At 43.5% G+C, this 18,044-nt stretch overlaps 1 protein-coding gene across 15 annotated transcripts in view; it reads left to right on the plus strand.

Moving 5' to 3' along the window:
* Window positions 1-16,319, plus strand: part of C5H2orf42 (chromosome 5 C2orf42 homolog) — a 35,844-nt gene extending 19,525 nt beyond the window's left edge. For 13 of the 15 annotated variants that reach the window (XM_060383668.1, XM_060383673.1, XM_060383674.1 and 10 more), the window contains 4 exons: window positions 3,047-3,154; window positions 5,453-5,553; window positions 9,299-9,461; window positions 15,659-16,319. In XM_060383668.1, the coding sequence (XP_060239651.1) occupies window positions 3,047-3,154; window positions 5,453-5,553; window positions 9,299-9,461; window positions 15,659-15,867 (581 nt within the window). In that variant the 3' untranslated portion in view covers window positions 15,868-16,319. The remainder of the gene's footprint in view (window positions 1-3,046; window positions 3,155-5,452; window positions 5,554-9,298; window positions 9,462-15,658) is intronic. The other 2 variants (XM_021634572.2, XM_060383676.1) reach the window with 1 other exon arrangement.
* Window positions 16,320-18,044: the final 1,725 nt, after the last annotated feature.

An 18,044-nucleotide genomic window follows, 5' to 3' on the forward strand; every position in this document is an offset into this window, starting at 1 on the left:
CAAAGTGAATTTAGAGATAGAAGGAAAAAAAACAGCAGATAAAAACTATAGTCTGCTTGGGTCTTTGTCTTTATGTTTGTGTCTGGTGTGGCCGATGCCAAAGTTTTAAATGTATTGTAAATCAAAGTAGGAGAGGAAGGCTCAGAGAAAGCTGAAACTGTGAGATTAACATAGTTGTATCAGATGCATATGCTGAGGAAGGCTTGGGCATGCGGGCGGGATCAGAGTGTGACGCTAAAGCCTCCTGGAACCGCAGTGAAGTCAGAGCAGAGGTGACCATTAGTACTCGCCTGCTTACCCTGTGCGCATTTGAAGTGGGTGGTGCGGCAGTTTATCTCCTTTTCAGTTTGACTAGATTTGGATTCACCCAGAAACTCGCCGCCGAGTGTGTCTGAGGAAGGTGATGAGATTCAGCTGAGTGGGTGACACCATCCCATGCTTGGGGATGAAAACAAGAAGTGCTGTACCAGCATCTATCTGCTTTCTGACTTTGGTTGTGGTAGGACCAGCCCCCTCACACTCCTGCTGTCCAGTGCTAGAACCTCTCTTGCTGCCATGGCTTCCTTGCTATGAACTTATACCCTTAAAACTATGAGCCCAAACACACTCTTTCTTCCTTGATCTGCTTCCATTGGTGTTTTTTCCCAGGAGAGTTCCTAACATAGGTTTCCTAGATTTCTCAGGTGATGAAGAGCTCCATGCTTTTTGACACATTTTGACTATATGATCCCCAGAACCTACCTAAAAAAAATTTCAAACTGGGTTAGGTGATATGAAATTGTAATCCCAGTGCTAAAAGGGTGGCCAGCCACACTAGCCTAACTGACAGTCTTAGGGTCTTGATGAGAGACCCTGTCTCAAAAATCCAGTTGTGGAGGGGACAATAAGATGTCTTAGCAAGTAAAAACACCTGTTATCTCATCAGGAGGCCTCACTGACAGTGAGTTGGAGGCTAGCCAAACTACCTGAGATTCTCCCTCAAAAAATACCAGTAACAACCAGGTGGTGGTGGCCCACACCTCCAATCCCAGCACTCCTGAGACAGGCATGCAGATCTCACAGAGAACTCTGAGTTCCAGGACATCCAAGGATACAGAGAAACTCTGTCTCAAAAAACAAAACAGGAATTAGTAACTCTTGGGAGACTGAGGCAGGTGGATCTCTGTGAGTTCCAAGCTAGGGAAAGCCACGTATTGTGACTGTCTCAAAAAAACAAAACAAACAAACAAAAAACAATAATAATAAAAAAGTGAGTACAAAGTAGAAGTCCTTCTATTCTAATTCTTTTTTTTAAAGTTTCTTTGTGCGTGTGTGTGTGTGTGTGTGTGTGTGTGTGTGTGTGTGTTCTGTTTTTGTTTTTTTTTGAGACAGAGTTTTCTCTGTGTAGCCCTATCCTGGAACTCTCTCTGTAGACCAGGCTGGCCTCTACCTCCCAAGTGCCTCTACCTACTGACCACGCAGCTCATTTTTATTTACTTGTTTGGGGTTTCTGTTATTTGTTATTTTGTTTTCCTTATGTGTATGTGTGTGACTATGTGTAGGTGCCATAGTAGTACAATTGTCCACAGAGGCCAAAAGACAGTTTTAGGCTCTCTAGATCTGGAGTTGCAGGTGATGTAGATGCTGGGAACCAAGCCCAGGTCCTCTGGACCAGCAGCAAATGTTGAGCCATTTCTCCAGACCTTTTTTGTTATGTTTTTGTTTTTTTTGTTTTGTTTTGTTTTGTTTTTGAGAACTGTGTAGCCAGGGGAGTCACAGTCCTGCCGTAGCTTCTAAAAATGCTGGAATTACACAGTGTCCACCTTGCCTAACAACTCGTTTTAATATGTTTCTCTTAACATTTTAGAAAAATAAATTTATTTTATTTGAATGTGTATTTTGCCCACATGTATGTAAGCACACTATGTGAATGCCTGGTATTTGTGAGGGTCCAAAAAGGTAGTCAGACCCCATGAAACTGGATTTTTGAATGGTGGGTGCTGGGAACCAAACCTGGGTCCTCTGCAAGAGCGACAAATGCTCTTAACTCGAACTAATTTTGTTTCAAGCCAGTTAACAGTCTTTCTCTCAGGGGCAGGCATGGTGGTATACCTGTGATTGTAGCATTCATGGGACAGAGGAAGGAGGAATCCCTACAGGTTTGAGGTCAGCCTGGTCTACATAATGATTTAAATTCAAACCCAACCTGAGCTATGCCTAAAAACTGTATTTCTCTTAGGTGAATTCAGATCGGCCACAGCTCTGCACTTTTCCATGGAGCTCTAGATGTTTTCTTCTACGATTAAGTAAAACTCTTGAGCTCATGTGACTCTATTCACTTTTTCTTCATCCAAATTACTTTAAGAGATTAGGATGTTTTCTTACATTTTATGTGCCCTGGAGTCATAGTTAGATTGATGCTTACTGGACCTGTAGCAGCCTAACCCTGTGATTGTCAGCATTCATGATACTGACGATGCAGATGAGAGCAGTCTCCTGCTTTCTTAGACATGAGTGCAGCTGCCAAGTGCCTGGGCATAGAGGGCAGGAGCCAATCAGGTAGACTGGCCAACCAGTGGCACCTCAGCTCTGCTTAAGTGTTCTCATTTCATATCCCCCTTAAGGAGAGAAGTCTACTCTGATAGTTCCACAACTGGGGATCTGAAAATCATCCTTGGTAGAGGATAGGTGAGTATGAGCAAGGGATGAAGGACAAGGCTGGTGCAGTCCTTAGCTTGTGAAGGCCCATCAGCCTTTATTCTTTAAATAAAGAAACTTCAGGTTATTGTTATTGTTACTGTTATATCTTATTTGGCTGGGAGAGAGTACATGCATGTCATGACTGTGTGGCAGTCAGAAGACAACTTGTAAGAGTTGATTCTCCATTTCCACCATGTGGGTTTCATGAATTGAACTCAGGTTATCAAGCTTGGCAGCAGATCAGCACACTGATCTGTCTCCCCAGCCCACCCACATCAGGTACTGCCCCATTCATTCCTTTTTCCTCTCCTTGTACATCAAGAAAACAACCAAGTTTATTTAAATGACACCCTTCTTTTTTCTGCAGGCAAACCAGAGCCCCTGGTGTTCCACATTCCTCAGTCCTTTTTTGATGCCTTGCAACAGAGAATATCCATAGGAAGTGCAAAAAAGCGGCTCCCCAACTCCACCACAGGTGCGGAGTCTCCCTGGGGAGAGTAGTAGCAATTGTGACCTTAGAGAAAAATCGATGTGGGACTTTCAGGGTTAGCAGATCCAGGCAAGTTATTGGAACATGAAAGTAGTTAATTAGCTTTCAGAACAGTGCCCATCCCTCCAAAGGCAGATTCTTCTTCTAGTAAGGGTGAATGGAAACATTTAAGAGATGTAAACCTGGTAAATGATACTTCTAGTTGTGGTACACTTTTGACAAAAACATCTGAAGTCCCAGAGGCCAAAACCTGAAAGGATATCAATAGATATGTCATTGACATGCAATGAACTGGGATTCCACTATCTCAGCAGAGCCCTAACTGATCAAGACATGACTGCTCACTAGCATCTTTGAGGGCATTTGTATCAAACTGACAGAAATCCAGAGGGGAGCATTCCAGAAACTTTGGTCTGAAGGAAACATTTCCAGTAGTACATTAAGAATATAGTTCCAGCTGAGCGGTGGTGGTGCATGCCTTTAGTCCCAGCGCTTGAGAGGCAGAAACAGGAGGGGAGATCTGTTTGCCCTCAAACAGGGTAAGTTTGAGGCTAGCCTGATCCTCAGAGTAAATTTCAGGACATCCAGGGATACACAGAGAAACCCTGTCTCAGAAAACAACAACAGCAAAAAGAATATAATTCCACCCTGGCATGGTGACACACAACCTTTCATCACAACACTCAGAAGGCAGAGGCAGGTAGATCTCCTGAGTTCAAGACCAGCCTGGTGTAGAGAGCAAGTTCCAGGAAATAAAGAATATATTCCTTAGTAAATACTATTAGAAAGAACCTCTACCATAATATTAGAACAGAAGCTCTTCAGAAGGTTTGAAGGGCATGGTGGCTCATGCCTTTAATCCCAGCACTCAGGAGGCAAGAAGCAGGTGAATCTCTGAGTCCAGCCTGGTCTACAAAGTGAGTTCCAGAACAGCCAGGGCTGTTACACAGAGAAACAGTCTCAAAAAAGCAAAATAACAAAACAAAAACAACAAAAAAGTAAAGTTTTTGTAGGAAAAGAGCAGCGACTAAAAACCTAAAAACTTTGTATTAATTACTTTTCAAGTTGCTGTGACAAAGTACCCCAAGAATGCAACTTAGGAGAGAAAGGGTTTGTTTTGGCTCATTATGATGAGGAATTCATGGCAGCAGAAGGAGGCAGCTGATCCCATGCATCCACAGGAAGCAGAGAGAAATGAATGCTGGTGCTCAGCTCGATCTCTCATTTTTATTCTGTCTGGGACTCTAGACAGGCTCTGTTGCCTGAAGACACATAGCCTCTCTTGAGCCAGCTCTACTCCGTCTCTGCAGTTTTCTCCAGAAATGTTCCGTGATACTGCTGTCTTCACCATCCTAGGTTCTCCACTGCAGCTTAGGCTTTCCTTTACACCTCAGTGTAGCTGAACTTTGCTACTTTGTGGGTGCTTATTTTCCTCACCTTTATCCCCCGAGTTTCACCCCTATCACTAGATAGGAAAGAAAGAAGGATAAAGGGGAGAGAGACAGGGCGATCCTTAAATCTAATTTCTTTCCTTTCTTCTTTGAGCACGACTACTAACAAACCACAACCAGACACCCCCCCCGACCAACAACCACCAATTCTGCCTCTTGGTGCCCTCACATTTATATACCCTCTGAAAAGTTCCCAGAATTCCAAATATCACACAGTCACAGAAACTATCTGCAGCTGGCAAAAACATGCCTCTGCTGGAGCACAAAGCAAATCAAAGTCAGCTGCTGCAGATAGTCTGAAGCAGTCCCATATTCCCACATCTGGGAATAAAATGGTAACACATTCTGTGTTTGTTTTTAAAGAAACCAAAAGTTCAGAACAACAGCCATGACACATTTTGCCTACTTCAGTGCTCTCCAGAACCATGGCACAAGACTACCTGACTCCCTCCATCTTGCATCTTTAATACCTGCCAAACCAATGTCTAGACAGTGCTGCTCAGGATGGACCTGGCCTCCTTCAACCCAGTTGCAGTGGCTGTTGTGTGCTAACTCTGGGAAAACACTCCCAAGGCAGTTGTTTCTGAGCCAGGAACCCTTTCCATGGCATCCTCAATTTAGACTATTCTTTCTAATGAATTTGCACTTTCACAAGATGGAGGCTTTGATGTGTGGGGTCTTGCCCTTAGGACCTCTTTCCTGTTATCCCAGTGCAGAGTGTCATGTTAATGGCTCTAAACTAAATGTTACAGCTGTTTTCAGTCCTGTGTTGTGTCTAATTTTCAACTTGCTTATGCTCTTTTTGCTTTTGTCCCTTCCTTTTTCTCCACAGCTTTTGTCCGGAAAGATGCCTTGCCACTGGGAACCTTTTCCAAGTACACTTGGCATATCACTAATATTCTGCAAGTTAAACAAATCTTAGACACCCCAGAGGTAAGAGTTTATGCATCAGGAACCGTGTGTGTGTGTGTGTGTGTGTGTGTGTGTGTGTGTGTGTGTGTAGGTACACATGCACACTTGTCCATGTGGATGTGAAGACTAGAGGTTCACATTAGGTATCTTTTTCGGTCACACTCCACCTTATTTTTTGAGACATGGTCTTTTGTTGTTATTGTTTAGGGCTTTGTTTTGTTTGTTTTCAAGACAGGAGACGGTTTCTCTGTGTAGCCCTGGCTGTCCTGGAACTTGCTCTGTACACCAGGCTGTCCTGAACCTAAGGAGGTCCACTTGCCTCTACCTTTCAAGTCCTGAGATTAAATGCTTGAACCACCACCACCACCTGGCAAGAGACATGGTCTTTCATTGGCCTGAAGTTCAACCAATTTAGTCAGACTAGCTGGCCAGCGAGCCAAGAGAGCCACAGCTCTGACCTGCCCCATCTTGTTTTTAAGTCATTGACTTTATTTGGCCTGGAGTTCACCAAGTAGGTTAGGCTGGCTGGCCTGTGAACTCCAGGGCACATGGCTCTGTGTCTCCAACACACCTGGCTTTCTGGGGACAGAACTGAAGTTAAGGTCCTCCTGCTTGACACCAAGCACTTTACTCACAGAGCTGTCTCCCCAGCTCTCAAAGTTCCTGTGTTCATGCTAAGGGATTATTTACACATAGTCTGTAAGTATGCATGCTTTAGACGGTGTCTTAAAGAGCCAGTGAGAAAACTCATCAGATAAAGGTTTGACAACCTTTGAGTATAGTCCCAGCAATATATGAAATGGGATGTAGTACTACACACTTTCAATCCCAGCAGGAGAATTAAAAGTTCAAAGCCATCCTCAGTGGCATATCAAATTAGAGGCCAACCTCAGCTATGTGAGATCCTGTATGAAAAAACAAAACAACCACAAAAAAATTGTCTGAAGTTGAAGGATGCTGTTTTCTGCCTTTGGGGTCAGAAAGCAGGATTTGGGGCCAAGCATGGTGGTGCACTTTTTAAATCCCAGTCAGAGTCTAGACTGGTCTGCATGGCAATTTCTAGACTAGCACATGAAACACTGGTACCCACTACCACCAACAACAAAAACAAAACAGGATTTTCCTTGTGAATTCATGATATGCTGATATTTATGAAGATCCTCGACTTCAGAGATTGGTGCTAGAACAGGTATTAATAACATTCTATTTGTGAAGTCACTAGGTCCAGTGAAATTAAGCTCTCCTCCCCAGACTGTGTTTTGATGACCTATACTTATTATTCTCTTTCACCAGGAACACACGGAATACATTAGTACATTTACTTGTTTATTTATTTAATGTGTATATACATGTAGAGCTTAGAAGACAGTATGTAGGAGTAAGTTCCCTCCTCGTATTCTGTGGGGTCTGGGGGTTGAATTGAGGTTGTCAGCCTTACCAGATGCCTTTATTGACTCAGTGGTCTCATAGGCCCTATACTATGCATATTCAAAAAATAGTTTTTTGAAGTAGATCTGAAATTTTGACAGATTTTTCTCTTACTACGGAAGTAGAATATTTCAGAAAATTCAACATAGTGTGACTCTGATGCATGAAAGTTAATTTGGCTGGGCTTACTTACAACCAGTACTTGGAAGGCAAAGGTAGAAATCTGGAGTTCGAGGGCTACATAGTGATAGTGTCTCAAAAAACAATCACCAAAAGATTAGATTAAGGACAAAGCATCACTGTGTTTAGAAGTAAGGTTTTGCTAACTGCACAGCTTAAGTGTGAGCTAGAAGACAGATTCAATGAGAGACCCTGTCTTGAGATTGAGAGTGATAGAATAGCGCTCTTCATCCTCTTCTGGTCTCTCTCTGTGTGCATATATACACATGTATGTATATACATATTCACATATACAACACACACATGTATACATACATACATGAAATACAAAATAAATATTTTAATTAAATTTTTATTTTTTTGTATTAATTACAGTTTATTCACTTAGTATCCCAGCTGTAGCCCCTCATCCCCTCCCAATCCCACCCTCCCTCCTTCATCTCTCATGCCCCTCTCCAAGTCCACTGATAGGGATGATCCTCCTCCCCTTCCATCTGACCCTAGCTTATCAGGTCTAATCAGGACTGGCTGCATTATCCTCCTCTGTGGCCTGGCAAGGCTGCTCCCCCTTCGGGGAGCCAGCCACTGAGTTCATGTCAGAAACAGTCCCTCTTCCCCTTACATGGATACTGAGCTGCCATGGGCTACATCTGAGTAGGGGTTCTAGGTTATCTCCATGAATGGTCCTTGGTTGGAGTATCAGTCTCAGAAAAGACCCCTGTGCCCAGATATTTTGGTTCAGTTGCTCTCCTTATGGAGCTCCTGTCCTCTCCAGGTCTTACTATCTCCCCTTTCTTTCATAGGATTCCCTGCACTCTGCCCAAAGTTTGGTTATGAGTCTCAGCATCTGCTTTGATACACTGCTAGGTAGAGTCTTTCGGAGGCCCTCTGTGGTAGGCTCCTGTCCTGTTTCCTGTTTTCTCCTTCTTCCAATGTCCATCCCATTTGTCTTTCTGAGTGAGGATTGATCATCTTACCAGGGTCCTCCTCCTTGCTTAGCTATAAGAAATATTTTTAAAAGAATGTACAATAGAATGTTTATTGATTTGCCTGCACTCAAGATAAAAAGAATGTCATGGGCTGGAGAGATGGCTCAGAGGTTAAAAGCACTGGTTATGCCTCCAGATGACCCAGGTTCAGCTCTCAGCACCCACATGGCAGCCCACAACTGCCATGTAACTGTACTTTCATCTCCAGGGCATCTGAAACTTTTCCTCTGGCTTCTTCTTTGTATACACATACATTGTAAGGTCCCAAAGAAGCCTGGGACAAGTCTCGGTATCTGTGGCTCCTCCCAGCACTTCTTACATAGTCCACTACCCTAAATTCTCCAGCTCAGGGGCTGGGCTGCCCTTCTCCCAGCTTCTCTTTCCTGTATAACTCAACCATTATAAATCAAGCAAGCACACTCTTGTTCTGCTCTAGGTTCTATTGGTCCCCACGTATTCTCTTGGTCCTCTTCCCCACATTCCTTTTGTCTTCCTCTCTCATTCCCCACTGCCTCCTCTCATGGCCTGGATTCAGTCCCTTCCAGATGCCTCTGGCTGTTCTCTCCTTCATATCTACAATAAAATCCTGCTCTTCGGCTGGAGCGATGGCTCAGTGTTTAAGAGCACTGGCTGTTCTTCCAGAGGATCCGGGTTCAGTTTCCAGCACCTGTGTGGCAGCTCACAACTGTCTGTGATACCAATTTCAGGGAATCTGACACTCTCGCAGATATACATGCAGGCAGAACACCAATGTACATAAAATTAAAAATAAACAAATAAAATTTTAAAAGAACTATTTCTTAAAAAGAACAAAAACCCCTACTCCTCAAGCATACCTTGGAGCAGTCATGTCCTCATTTTTATTCACATACATATACATAAACAATAAAATTGACACTTTTAACAAATGAAAAGAGGCCAGGTGTGGTGGCACACACCTTAATCCCAGCACCTGGGAGGCAGAGGCAGATGGATTTATGAGTTTGAGATCAACCTAGTCTACAAATTGAGTCCAGGACAGCCAGAGCTACACAGAGAAACCATGCCTTAAAAAACAAACAAACAAACAAACAAAAAAGATGAAAAGAATCATAAGAGACCTACTGACACCCAACATGCAAGTATGTCAAAATTTCCATGTCTTCCTTACTTACTGTCTCTGTGTCCAGATGCCCCTGGAAATCACACGTAGCTTTATCCAGAACCGTGATGGGACTTACGAGCTGTTTAAATGCCCTAAAGTGGAAGTAGAGAGCATTGCTGAAACCTATGGCCGCATAGAGAAGCAACCTGTGTTGAGACCTTTGGAGCTGAAAACCTTCCTCAAAGTTGGTAAGTGACTTCCAGAAGCATCTTATTTTGGAGGGTCATCTGTCCTTGGGGCTGTCTGAGGCTCTGGATTTCTCTCTCTCTCTCTCTTTCTCTTTCTCTTTCTCTTTTTCTCTTTCATTCTCTTTCTTTCTCTCTTTCTTTCTTCTTTCCTTCATTCCTTCTTCCTTCCTTTCCTTCTTTCCTTCTTTCTTTCTTTCTCTCTCTTCCTTCCTTCCTTTCCTTCCTTCCCTTCCTTCCTTCCTTTTCTTTCTTTCTTTCTTTCTTTCTTTCTTTCTTTCTTTCTTTCTTTCGTTCTTTCTCTTTCTTTCTTTCTTTCTTTTCTTTCTTCTCTTCAATATTCTGCCTGCCTGTGTGCCTGCACATAGAGGGCACCAGATCTCATTATAGATGGTTACGAGCCACCATGTGGTTGCTGGGAATTGAACTCAGGACCTCTTAACCTCTGAGCTGCTCTGGATCTCAGACTTAATCAAAGCACATGCACTCATTTTGTAAAAACCTGAGAAAAGGAAAGGCATTTGTCTCCTTTGAGTTGGTGCTTTCTAAGGAGCATTTGAATGTGTGTGCACCATAGAAAGATCATGAAAAAAGCAGTAAAACCCCCTTTCAGCCCACCCTCCTCATAGCAGCATCAGTTATATTCATGTAACACGTCCCCCTCTCCCTTCTTTGTCAAAGGCCAGCTTTCATAAGCTAGGGGAAAGATCAAGGAGATGTAAACAGAATTGGCTGGAAAAATCCTTAGACTTTTTCTGAGGGTTTACAATTTACTTGCTTACACTAGCAAAAACTTGTGGCTTTTTTACTGCTTTGGCTCAGAGGCTCGTTAATTCTTTATGGACCAGAGAGAGAGAGAAGGAAAATCATGCATTTCCACACATTCCATAATATCAATTCCTATATACATACAGGCAAACAAGTAGATATGCAGCTATGTACACATTCAAGGGGGACCCATCATACATGCACATCACGCATATGCAGAGATATTTGCAAACTTGTACTTATATACATATTTATATAGACAGACAATCATACATTCATACATATAAACATACACAATTACACAGACAGACACATATTTGGTGGATGATGGATGGAGGAAAACTCCAATTAACCAACAACTTTTTTTCTGTCCTGGGTTTTATACCCTCTAAGGCAAAGGTTTTCTATGTAAGAAAAATTACCTCATTCAAGAATAGATATAGGGCTGGAGAGATGGCTCAGTGGTTGGGAGCACTGACTGCTCTTCCAGAGGACCCGGGTTCAATTCCCAGCACTCAAAGGGCAGCTCACAACTGTCTGTAACTCCAAGATCAGACTCGGGCAAAACACCAACACACATAAAATAAAAATAAATAAGTTTAAAAAAAAAAGAATAGATATAATTGTCACACAAAAAGAGAGTTACAGTAGAACTACTGAATTGTAAGTTCTTTCATTAGAACTATATCTAACTAGACATTTTTGCTCATTATAAGTTTAAAGCAGACAAGAGATATGGCTCACTTGCTTGATTTTGCCAATTTGCATGTAATTGCTCTCAGAACTCCTCTCTCCCATCCCCACCCCAATGTGTAGCCCTGGCTGGTCTGAAACTATGTAGACTGAATGAAAAAAAAATTTTTAAAGGAAGGACATGACTGCTCTTAGGTATGGTGTACAGGTTTGTGATAGATAAGAGGGAGAGCATAGCCAGAGACAGGGACATCTGGGAGAATCCGGAGTGGACATGACCCTGAGCCCCATGTGAGGAAGAAGGGGGGGAGCCAATAAAGAAAAGACAAAATGGCTGGATTATATAGGGAAGGGCAGCTAGAGGAAGATCAGCCCAGCCCCTGGGCTAGACAAGTTTAGGGTGGTGGGCAGATATGTCAATCATACCCTGTAATAAATAGGAACTGAGGGATGCTGGGAGAACCTGGTGGCCAGGTCCACTTTGATATGTTAAATAGGTGCCTCAGCTGTTTGTCCTGGGTTTCAGAGCTAACATAAACCAGGCTGGCTTTGAACTCAAAGAGGCTTGACTGCCTCTGCCTCCCAGTGCTCAGATTAAAGGCATGTATGTCTAGATAATTTCTTTACATCAGAGGTTTCTGAAACATGGACTCATACCTTAGCTGCTTTTTTCCTTGATCTTATACCACTCTCCATGTATATACTCAATGCTATTTCACTTTTTTCTTTACATTTATGTGTGTATTTGTGTGCATGTGCTCACATATCTGCTGCAGCACGGATGTGGAGGTAAGAGGAGTCCGGGTTTTTTTTCCAGTAGGTTCTGGGCATTGAACTCAAGTCGTCTGGCTTAATATAGAAAGCATCTTTACAGAAAGCTTAATATAGAAAGCATCTTTATAGAAAGTCATCCTGATGGCCCTGCAAAAAAAAAAAAAAAAAAAAAAATGTGTATGTATTTGTGTTTATGTTAAATGTGTGTGGGTGCTCATGGTTGCCAGAAGAGGGCATCAGATCATTTTTAGTTGGAGACGGTTGTGATTCACCTAGTGTGTTAGTAACTGAATTCAAGTCTTCTACAAGAGGAATATACTGTAATTGCTGAACCATCTCTTCTGCCCAATAATATTGAATTTTTCAAAAACAATCTATAGCCTACATGTTGTTTGTTTGTTTGTTTGTTTTATACAGGGTTTCTTTGTGTAGCCCTGGCTGTCCTGGAACTCAGTTCAGGCTGGCCTCAAACTCAAGAGATCTGCCTGCCTCTGCCTCCTGAGCACTAAAGTCTGTACTGCTGCAGCCACCACTGCCACTTGGCCAGCCTACATGTTTTATCACATGTAAATGTTTGATCCTCTCAAGTTTATTCCTGTATATGTTATTACTATGCCAGCCATCTTTTGTTTTCTTCCATGTGGTTATTGGTTGATGTCCAGTGTGGTGGTACTTGCTTTTAATCCTGGCATTCAGATGGCAGAGGCAGGCAAATCTGTGAGTTCCAGGACAGTCAAGGTTACAGTGACCCTGTCTCAAAAAACAAAACATACTCCCCTGTGTTTTTGTTACTGGTAGGGAACACCATTATTCTGTGTACTGTTAAGCTAGTACCACAGTCTTTGGCATAGTGAGGGTTTGGACTGTGTTGTGGAACCATGCAGATTTAATTTTATGTCTTTGAACTTGACCCTTTCTTGCTGGTTTCTCTTCTCAGTCTGACTCTGCTGTCACTGTAGTTTGTAGAAGGAAGCACCCATGTTTGAAAATGGTGTCCAAGTGAGGGGCAGGAAAAGTGACAAAACAGAAAAGATTTGAGATAAGAAGAGATATGCAACTCTCACAAGAACATAGAAGAAAAGGAGAGCAGTACAGAGAGATTGATTCAGGGGAAGGAGGCAGTTTTACTGGGAGAGTTTTACAGAGATAGGTTGAAAAGAGAACAAGCCAGAGAATGAGAAGGAGCCAGAAGATTAGAACATATTGCCAAAGTTAGTATGAGCCAAGCAGAGCAATTCAGTTAGAAGCTGAGAGAAGCCAGTTTTAATGTCAACTTGGAAAGGAGTTTAAGCCAGAACAGCTGAGTTGAACAAGCCAGCCAGAGTTCAGAACTTAGAAAGGGTGAGCTTATTCAGCAGTAAGTCTCAGAGGCTGAAAACATCCTAGGCCTAAATTAGATTTTATGGAGGCTAGAAGGTTCCAGGACTTAAGCCTAGTCGAAGACAGAGGCAGTAAGAGGACAATTACATCAGGTGAATAAAAGTTACTTTTCTAGTGGTTATTCTGCTTGATGTCATAAAGCCAGCAGTGGATCTTTAGATTTTTGTGTGTGTGCCTGGGAGTGGGAGCCATCTGTGTACTACATGTTTATTTACTTCTTTTGGGGAGGGGTGTGGGTGTCACAGTGAACATGTAGAGAGGTCAGAGAGCAAACTGGGAGTTGGTTCTCTCCTTCCAACATAAGGGTTCCAGGACTTTAACTCAGATCATCCAGCTTGTTAGCAAGTGCCATTAACCTGAGCCACCTTGCTGGCCCTTGGGGGGGGGATTATTTTTAATGGTTACAGCAGCACTGATTTCTCTTGCTTTGATTTCTCTAGTTCTGTTTCCTTTTTTTTTTTTTTTAACCCAATGGAGGGTTTTTTTGGTTTTGTTACTTTCTTTACATTTATTTTGTCTGGGCATGGGGTAAAGCACTATGAAACATGGATTGAGAACAGCTTGCAAGAGTTGCTTCTCTTCTTCCACCATGTGGGTCCTGAGTGATTGAACTCAGGTCATCAGGCTCCCTAAGTTCTCTCAGCCACAAAGGCACCATATTGGCCCCATTCTATTTGATTCTTTTGCAGTGTTGCCTGTGACAGGCGCTCACTGTGTAACCCTGGTTGGCCTAGAACTATGTAGGCCAGGCTAGCCTCCATCTCACAAGAGTTCCATCTGCTTCTGTCTCCAGAGAGTGTTGGGATTACAGGCATGGGCCACAAAATCCAGTCTGGTTTCTTAAAGCTGAACAGAATAAAATGTGTCTGCACTAGAATTTGGTAACTCTGACAGTGCCTGCCTCCTCCTTTGTAAACAATGTGTTATAAGCCGAGCACAGTGGTGAACACTTTTAATCCCAGCACTCTAGAGGCAGAGAGACCAGCATGGTCCACATAGTTCTAGAATAGCCACAGAGAGAGAAACCCAGTCACCAAAAAGAAGGGAAAAAAAGGAGGTGGGGGAGGTGGGGAAAGCATGTGTTTCCAGGCTCTTCTTGTTTTTACCTCATCTATATGGCTTTCCTCATGCAGATTGCATCTTCTTGAATATTCTGTCATTGTTAGTCAGCTTTAATCATGCCTTTTCAGTCATCAAGGTACATGGGAGGCCACAGGTGTTGTGTGAGATTTTTAAAAGGGCAAAGATTAGGGCTGCTTCTCTGGTTGGTACAAGTTCCACCTGGGCACAAATTGGAAGAATAGGGTTTCTTCCTGCCTTACCACACAGCCACCATTTGTGAATGAGAGCAGCTGTTGATAACAGAGAACAAAGCCCAGTTGGGGTGCCCTCCACCCTGTCATTTACTACCTAGATGCTTCTAGTTGTCTTGGGTGTCTTCCTGGTGAACTTTCAACATTTCCTATTTGACTGACATTTAAGTGAAGTCTTAGCAGCTCTGTTATCTTGAAATGGAAGCTATGGTGTCTGCCAAATGAGCCAGACCATACCCAACGGCACAGCCCCATATCACAAGCCTAAGGTTCCTCATGGGAGTGGTTCCTTCCTGGCCAAAGTGAGAGCTGACACAGTGAAGGGATGGGGCTACAAAAGGCTGTTGTTTGGAATAAAATAAGAGTGAAGTCCATAAAATATATTAGTTTATGGAGCCAGAACGTTGAGAGAAAAAGCATACCTATTTGCATTACTGTTAAGGTCTTTTGTCTTTCTCTTCTGTTTCTATTTTTTTTTATATTTACATATTTAAAGGTTTGTTTGTTTGTTTGTTTATGTGCTCAGTTGCCAACAGAAAGGCGTTCCCTTGGAGCTGGAGTTTTAGGTTTTTGAGAGTCACCAATGAAGCTGCTTGGAAACAGGTTTTATGCAAAAGCAGCAAACACTCTCAATCACAGAACCAGCTCTCCAGCCCCTATTTATATTTTTTAAAACTTTTTACTTTTTCTCTTGAAAGACTTCCCTTTTTTGTTTGCCTTCTACAGAATGGACTTGAACCTTCTAGTTCACCTCAAGACGTGTGTTTGTGTGTGTTTATGTGAGTGTGTGTGTCACTGTGTCAGTGTCCAGCTAAACTCTCCATTTTTATCTGACGAAGGGCAGTCATTTTTTTTCATATCCATCAGTCAGTCTAGCCTTCAACACCAATAAAACCCAAATTATTCTTAACTTTATTATGGTGTGTCTGTCTGTGTGCATGTATGCGTATGCATAAGGAAGAGATGTTACCTGTGTGCCACAGCACATATATGGGGCTAAGAGAACAACTTGTGGAGTTGGTTCTCTTTGTCCGGCTTTATGTAGGTTCAGGGGATTGAACTTAGGTTGCCAGGTTTGTGCCCCAACTGCCTTTTTATTGAACCATCTTGCCAGCCCAGACCTAGCGATATTATATACTATCCAGTAAATATGTGGCCATCTTGGGCTCCCGTAAGATCCTGTCTCAAAAACAAACCAAAAAAACAAAGGAATAATCCTTATTAAAGTCAGGTAGACCCATAGTAATTAGCCTCCCTTTTTTTCCTGTGTAGGTAACACTTCTCCAGATCAAAAGGAGCCTACACCCTTTATCATTGAGTGGATCCCAGATATCCTCCCGCAATCCAAGATTGGTGAGCTTCGAATCAAGTTTGAGTATGGTCACCACCGAAATGGACATGTAGCTGACTACCAGGATCCAAGGCCACCCATGGACCAGCCTTTGGAGCTGGCCCCTCTGACCACTATCACTTTCCCTTGAGGCAAATCAAGATTATTTTGCAGAGTTTGCACATCCCAACCCCTGACCACTGTAAATCCTAGTAGAACTTATACAGCCACTGCTAACGAACTGCACTTCGCTGAGATGTAGCTGCTCAGCACATCCATGTGGGCTCTGTAGAAGAAACTCCTATATAATAGCCTTGTTGGCATTGCTGTGTACAGTCTTCATTACAAACTGGGCACTTATTTCTGACTGGAGTTTTAGAAGAAACAACAAAAGTCCAGCTCTTTAGCCATCTCATGGCTTCACCTGCAGCTTGTTTTTCTGTAATTTTCTAAGAAGTAAGCAGCACTGACTTCTTAGCCAACGGTATTGGAAAGTTAATGATGCCCTGGGCAGAGCAAATGCTCTCTCACTGCCCGAGAGCTCCAATCATACTCTTTATCCTGGTAGCAAATAAAATATACAGTGTCACTAGTTTTTCCAAATGGTACCATCAATGTCATGATTTTACTATTAGAAACCTTTGGGAGAATTTACCTTGTAGTCAACTGAAAAAAGTGGGCAATTTTGGGTGATCAGCAACACTTACTCATTCCCCATCCCACCCCCATGACAGGGCTTCTGTGTGTAGCCTTAGCTGTCCTAGAACATAATTGGTAGACCTGGCTGGCCTCGAACTTGAAGATCCACCTGCCTCTGCCTCCCAAGTGCTGAGATTAAAGGCATGTGCTACCACTATCACCTGGCCACATTTTTTTTTTTTTTTAATTCTTCAAAATTTTGAGCAGTTGTGCACTAGGGAATTTGAAGCCAGCCTAGTTTACATATGGAGTTCCAGTACATTTCCAGTGCCCTGGGAAATCAGAAGGTGTTGCTGGAGCACCTGCAGCTGGAGTTAGGGATGGTCGTGAGCCACCATGTAGGTGCTCGGAACCTATGTGAGTATTAGCCAATACCCCTAATTGCTGAGTCATCTCTCTAGCCCCTTGATCCCCATGTCTTATAATTGATAACTCTCTTCCAATCGCAAATGACAAGAAACTCAGCTCCAATCTGCTTAGCATATGTATGTTTAAGAAGGAATGCCTCTGTTTAGAGAGAAGCCTAGACAAGCACCTGGTGTGGCCAGATGTTAGACTCTCTCCATTCACTTGAGACTCAACTTGGGGCAGTCCTAAGGCCCTGGTATTACAGCTTTCACAGTAAGACTTGCTGCATAGAAGCCTGTCAAACTTCAGTGTTTACAAAACTCAGTCTTAAATGTATATTCTGGCCAGTCATAGTCTTCACAGTCACAAACAAGGTGAGACCCTGACTCAAAAAGAGAAAAGTATATCTTAATACTAAGCTCCAGGGCAAGGTCCAGGACCCGCATTTCTAGGAGGAACCCAGACATTGCATGAAGTGCTATGCGGAAGACTGCACTTCAAAAAACAAGGTCGGTTCCTCATTGGCTGTGTGACCTCCCTCCTGCCTTCCCCGCTCCGACTTGAAGGTGGGGGAAGGGAGGTTATAGCAGTTATGGCTGCAACCTGGACTGTGCGCATCTGAGAGACTCGGGATACTCTACAAACGAACTAGTTCGGAAAAAAAAAAAATCAATGCTCGTCTGCATAAAGAAACAGCATCACATGAGACCGCTCAGGTTGCCGGAGATGGTGTTTTCTGTCCTTTCCTCAGACACGATTTCGGTTGATGACAAAGACAGAGGATGAGTACCCAGTCTCCCGTCCTCATGTTTCCTGGTCCTCAAACTTTCCATGACCCGCAGCGCAACGCTGCCAAGCTGTTTCAGCAGACCAAGTAAAGCAGGGCATGAAGCCACGCTTCCGCCCATAATGGCACAAGAAGACCGACGCTGCACGCGGTCAAGAGGCTCCGGCCCCGAATGATGACGTCGCTGCGCTGGCGCCGCAAGTCCCCTCCAGCCACACCGCCCCTGTTTTTCCGCCAGGCGGCGCCGCATGTTAGTCACGCGGTTCCTTGTGCGCAGCCGCGCTAGCGCTCCGGACACGTCACTACCTTCGGGTCCTTTCTGGAGAGAGCGGGAAGGAGGGAGCTGCGAGTGGTGACGTCACCGGGGTTTCCCGCGAAGCTCGCGTGGGCGGGGCTGAGGACGTGGCTCTCGCGAGTGCAGAGCTGGAGGGAAGGAAACGAGTGAGGAGGGGGATGGGTAAGGGAGCTGGGCGAAGGGGGTGGAAAGGACCGTA

This window comes from Meriones unguiculatus, chromosome 5 (assembly GCF_030254825.1).
Source record: "Meriones unguiculatus strain TT.TT164.6M chromosome 5, Bangor_MerUng_6.1, whole genome shotgun sequence".
Lineage (NCBI taxonomy): Eukaryota > Metazoa > Chordata > Mammalia > Rodentia > Muridae > Meriones > Meriones unguiculatus.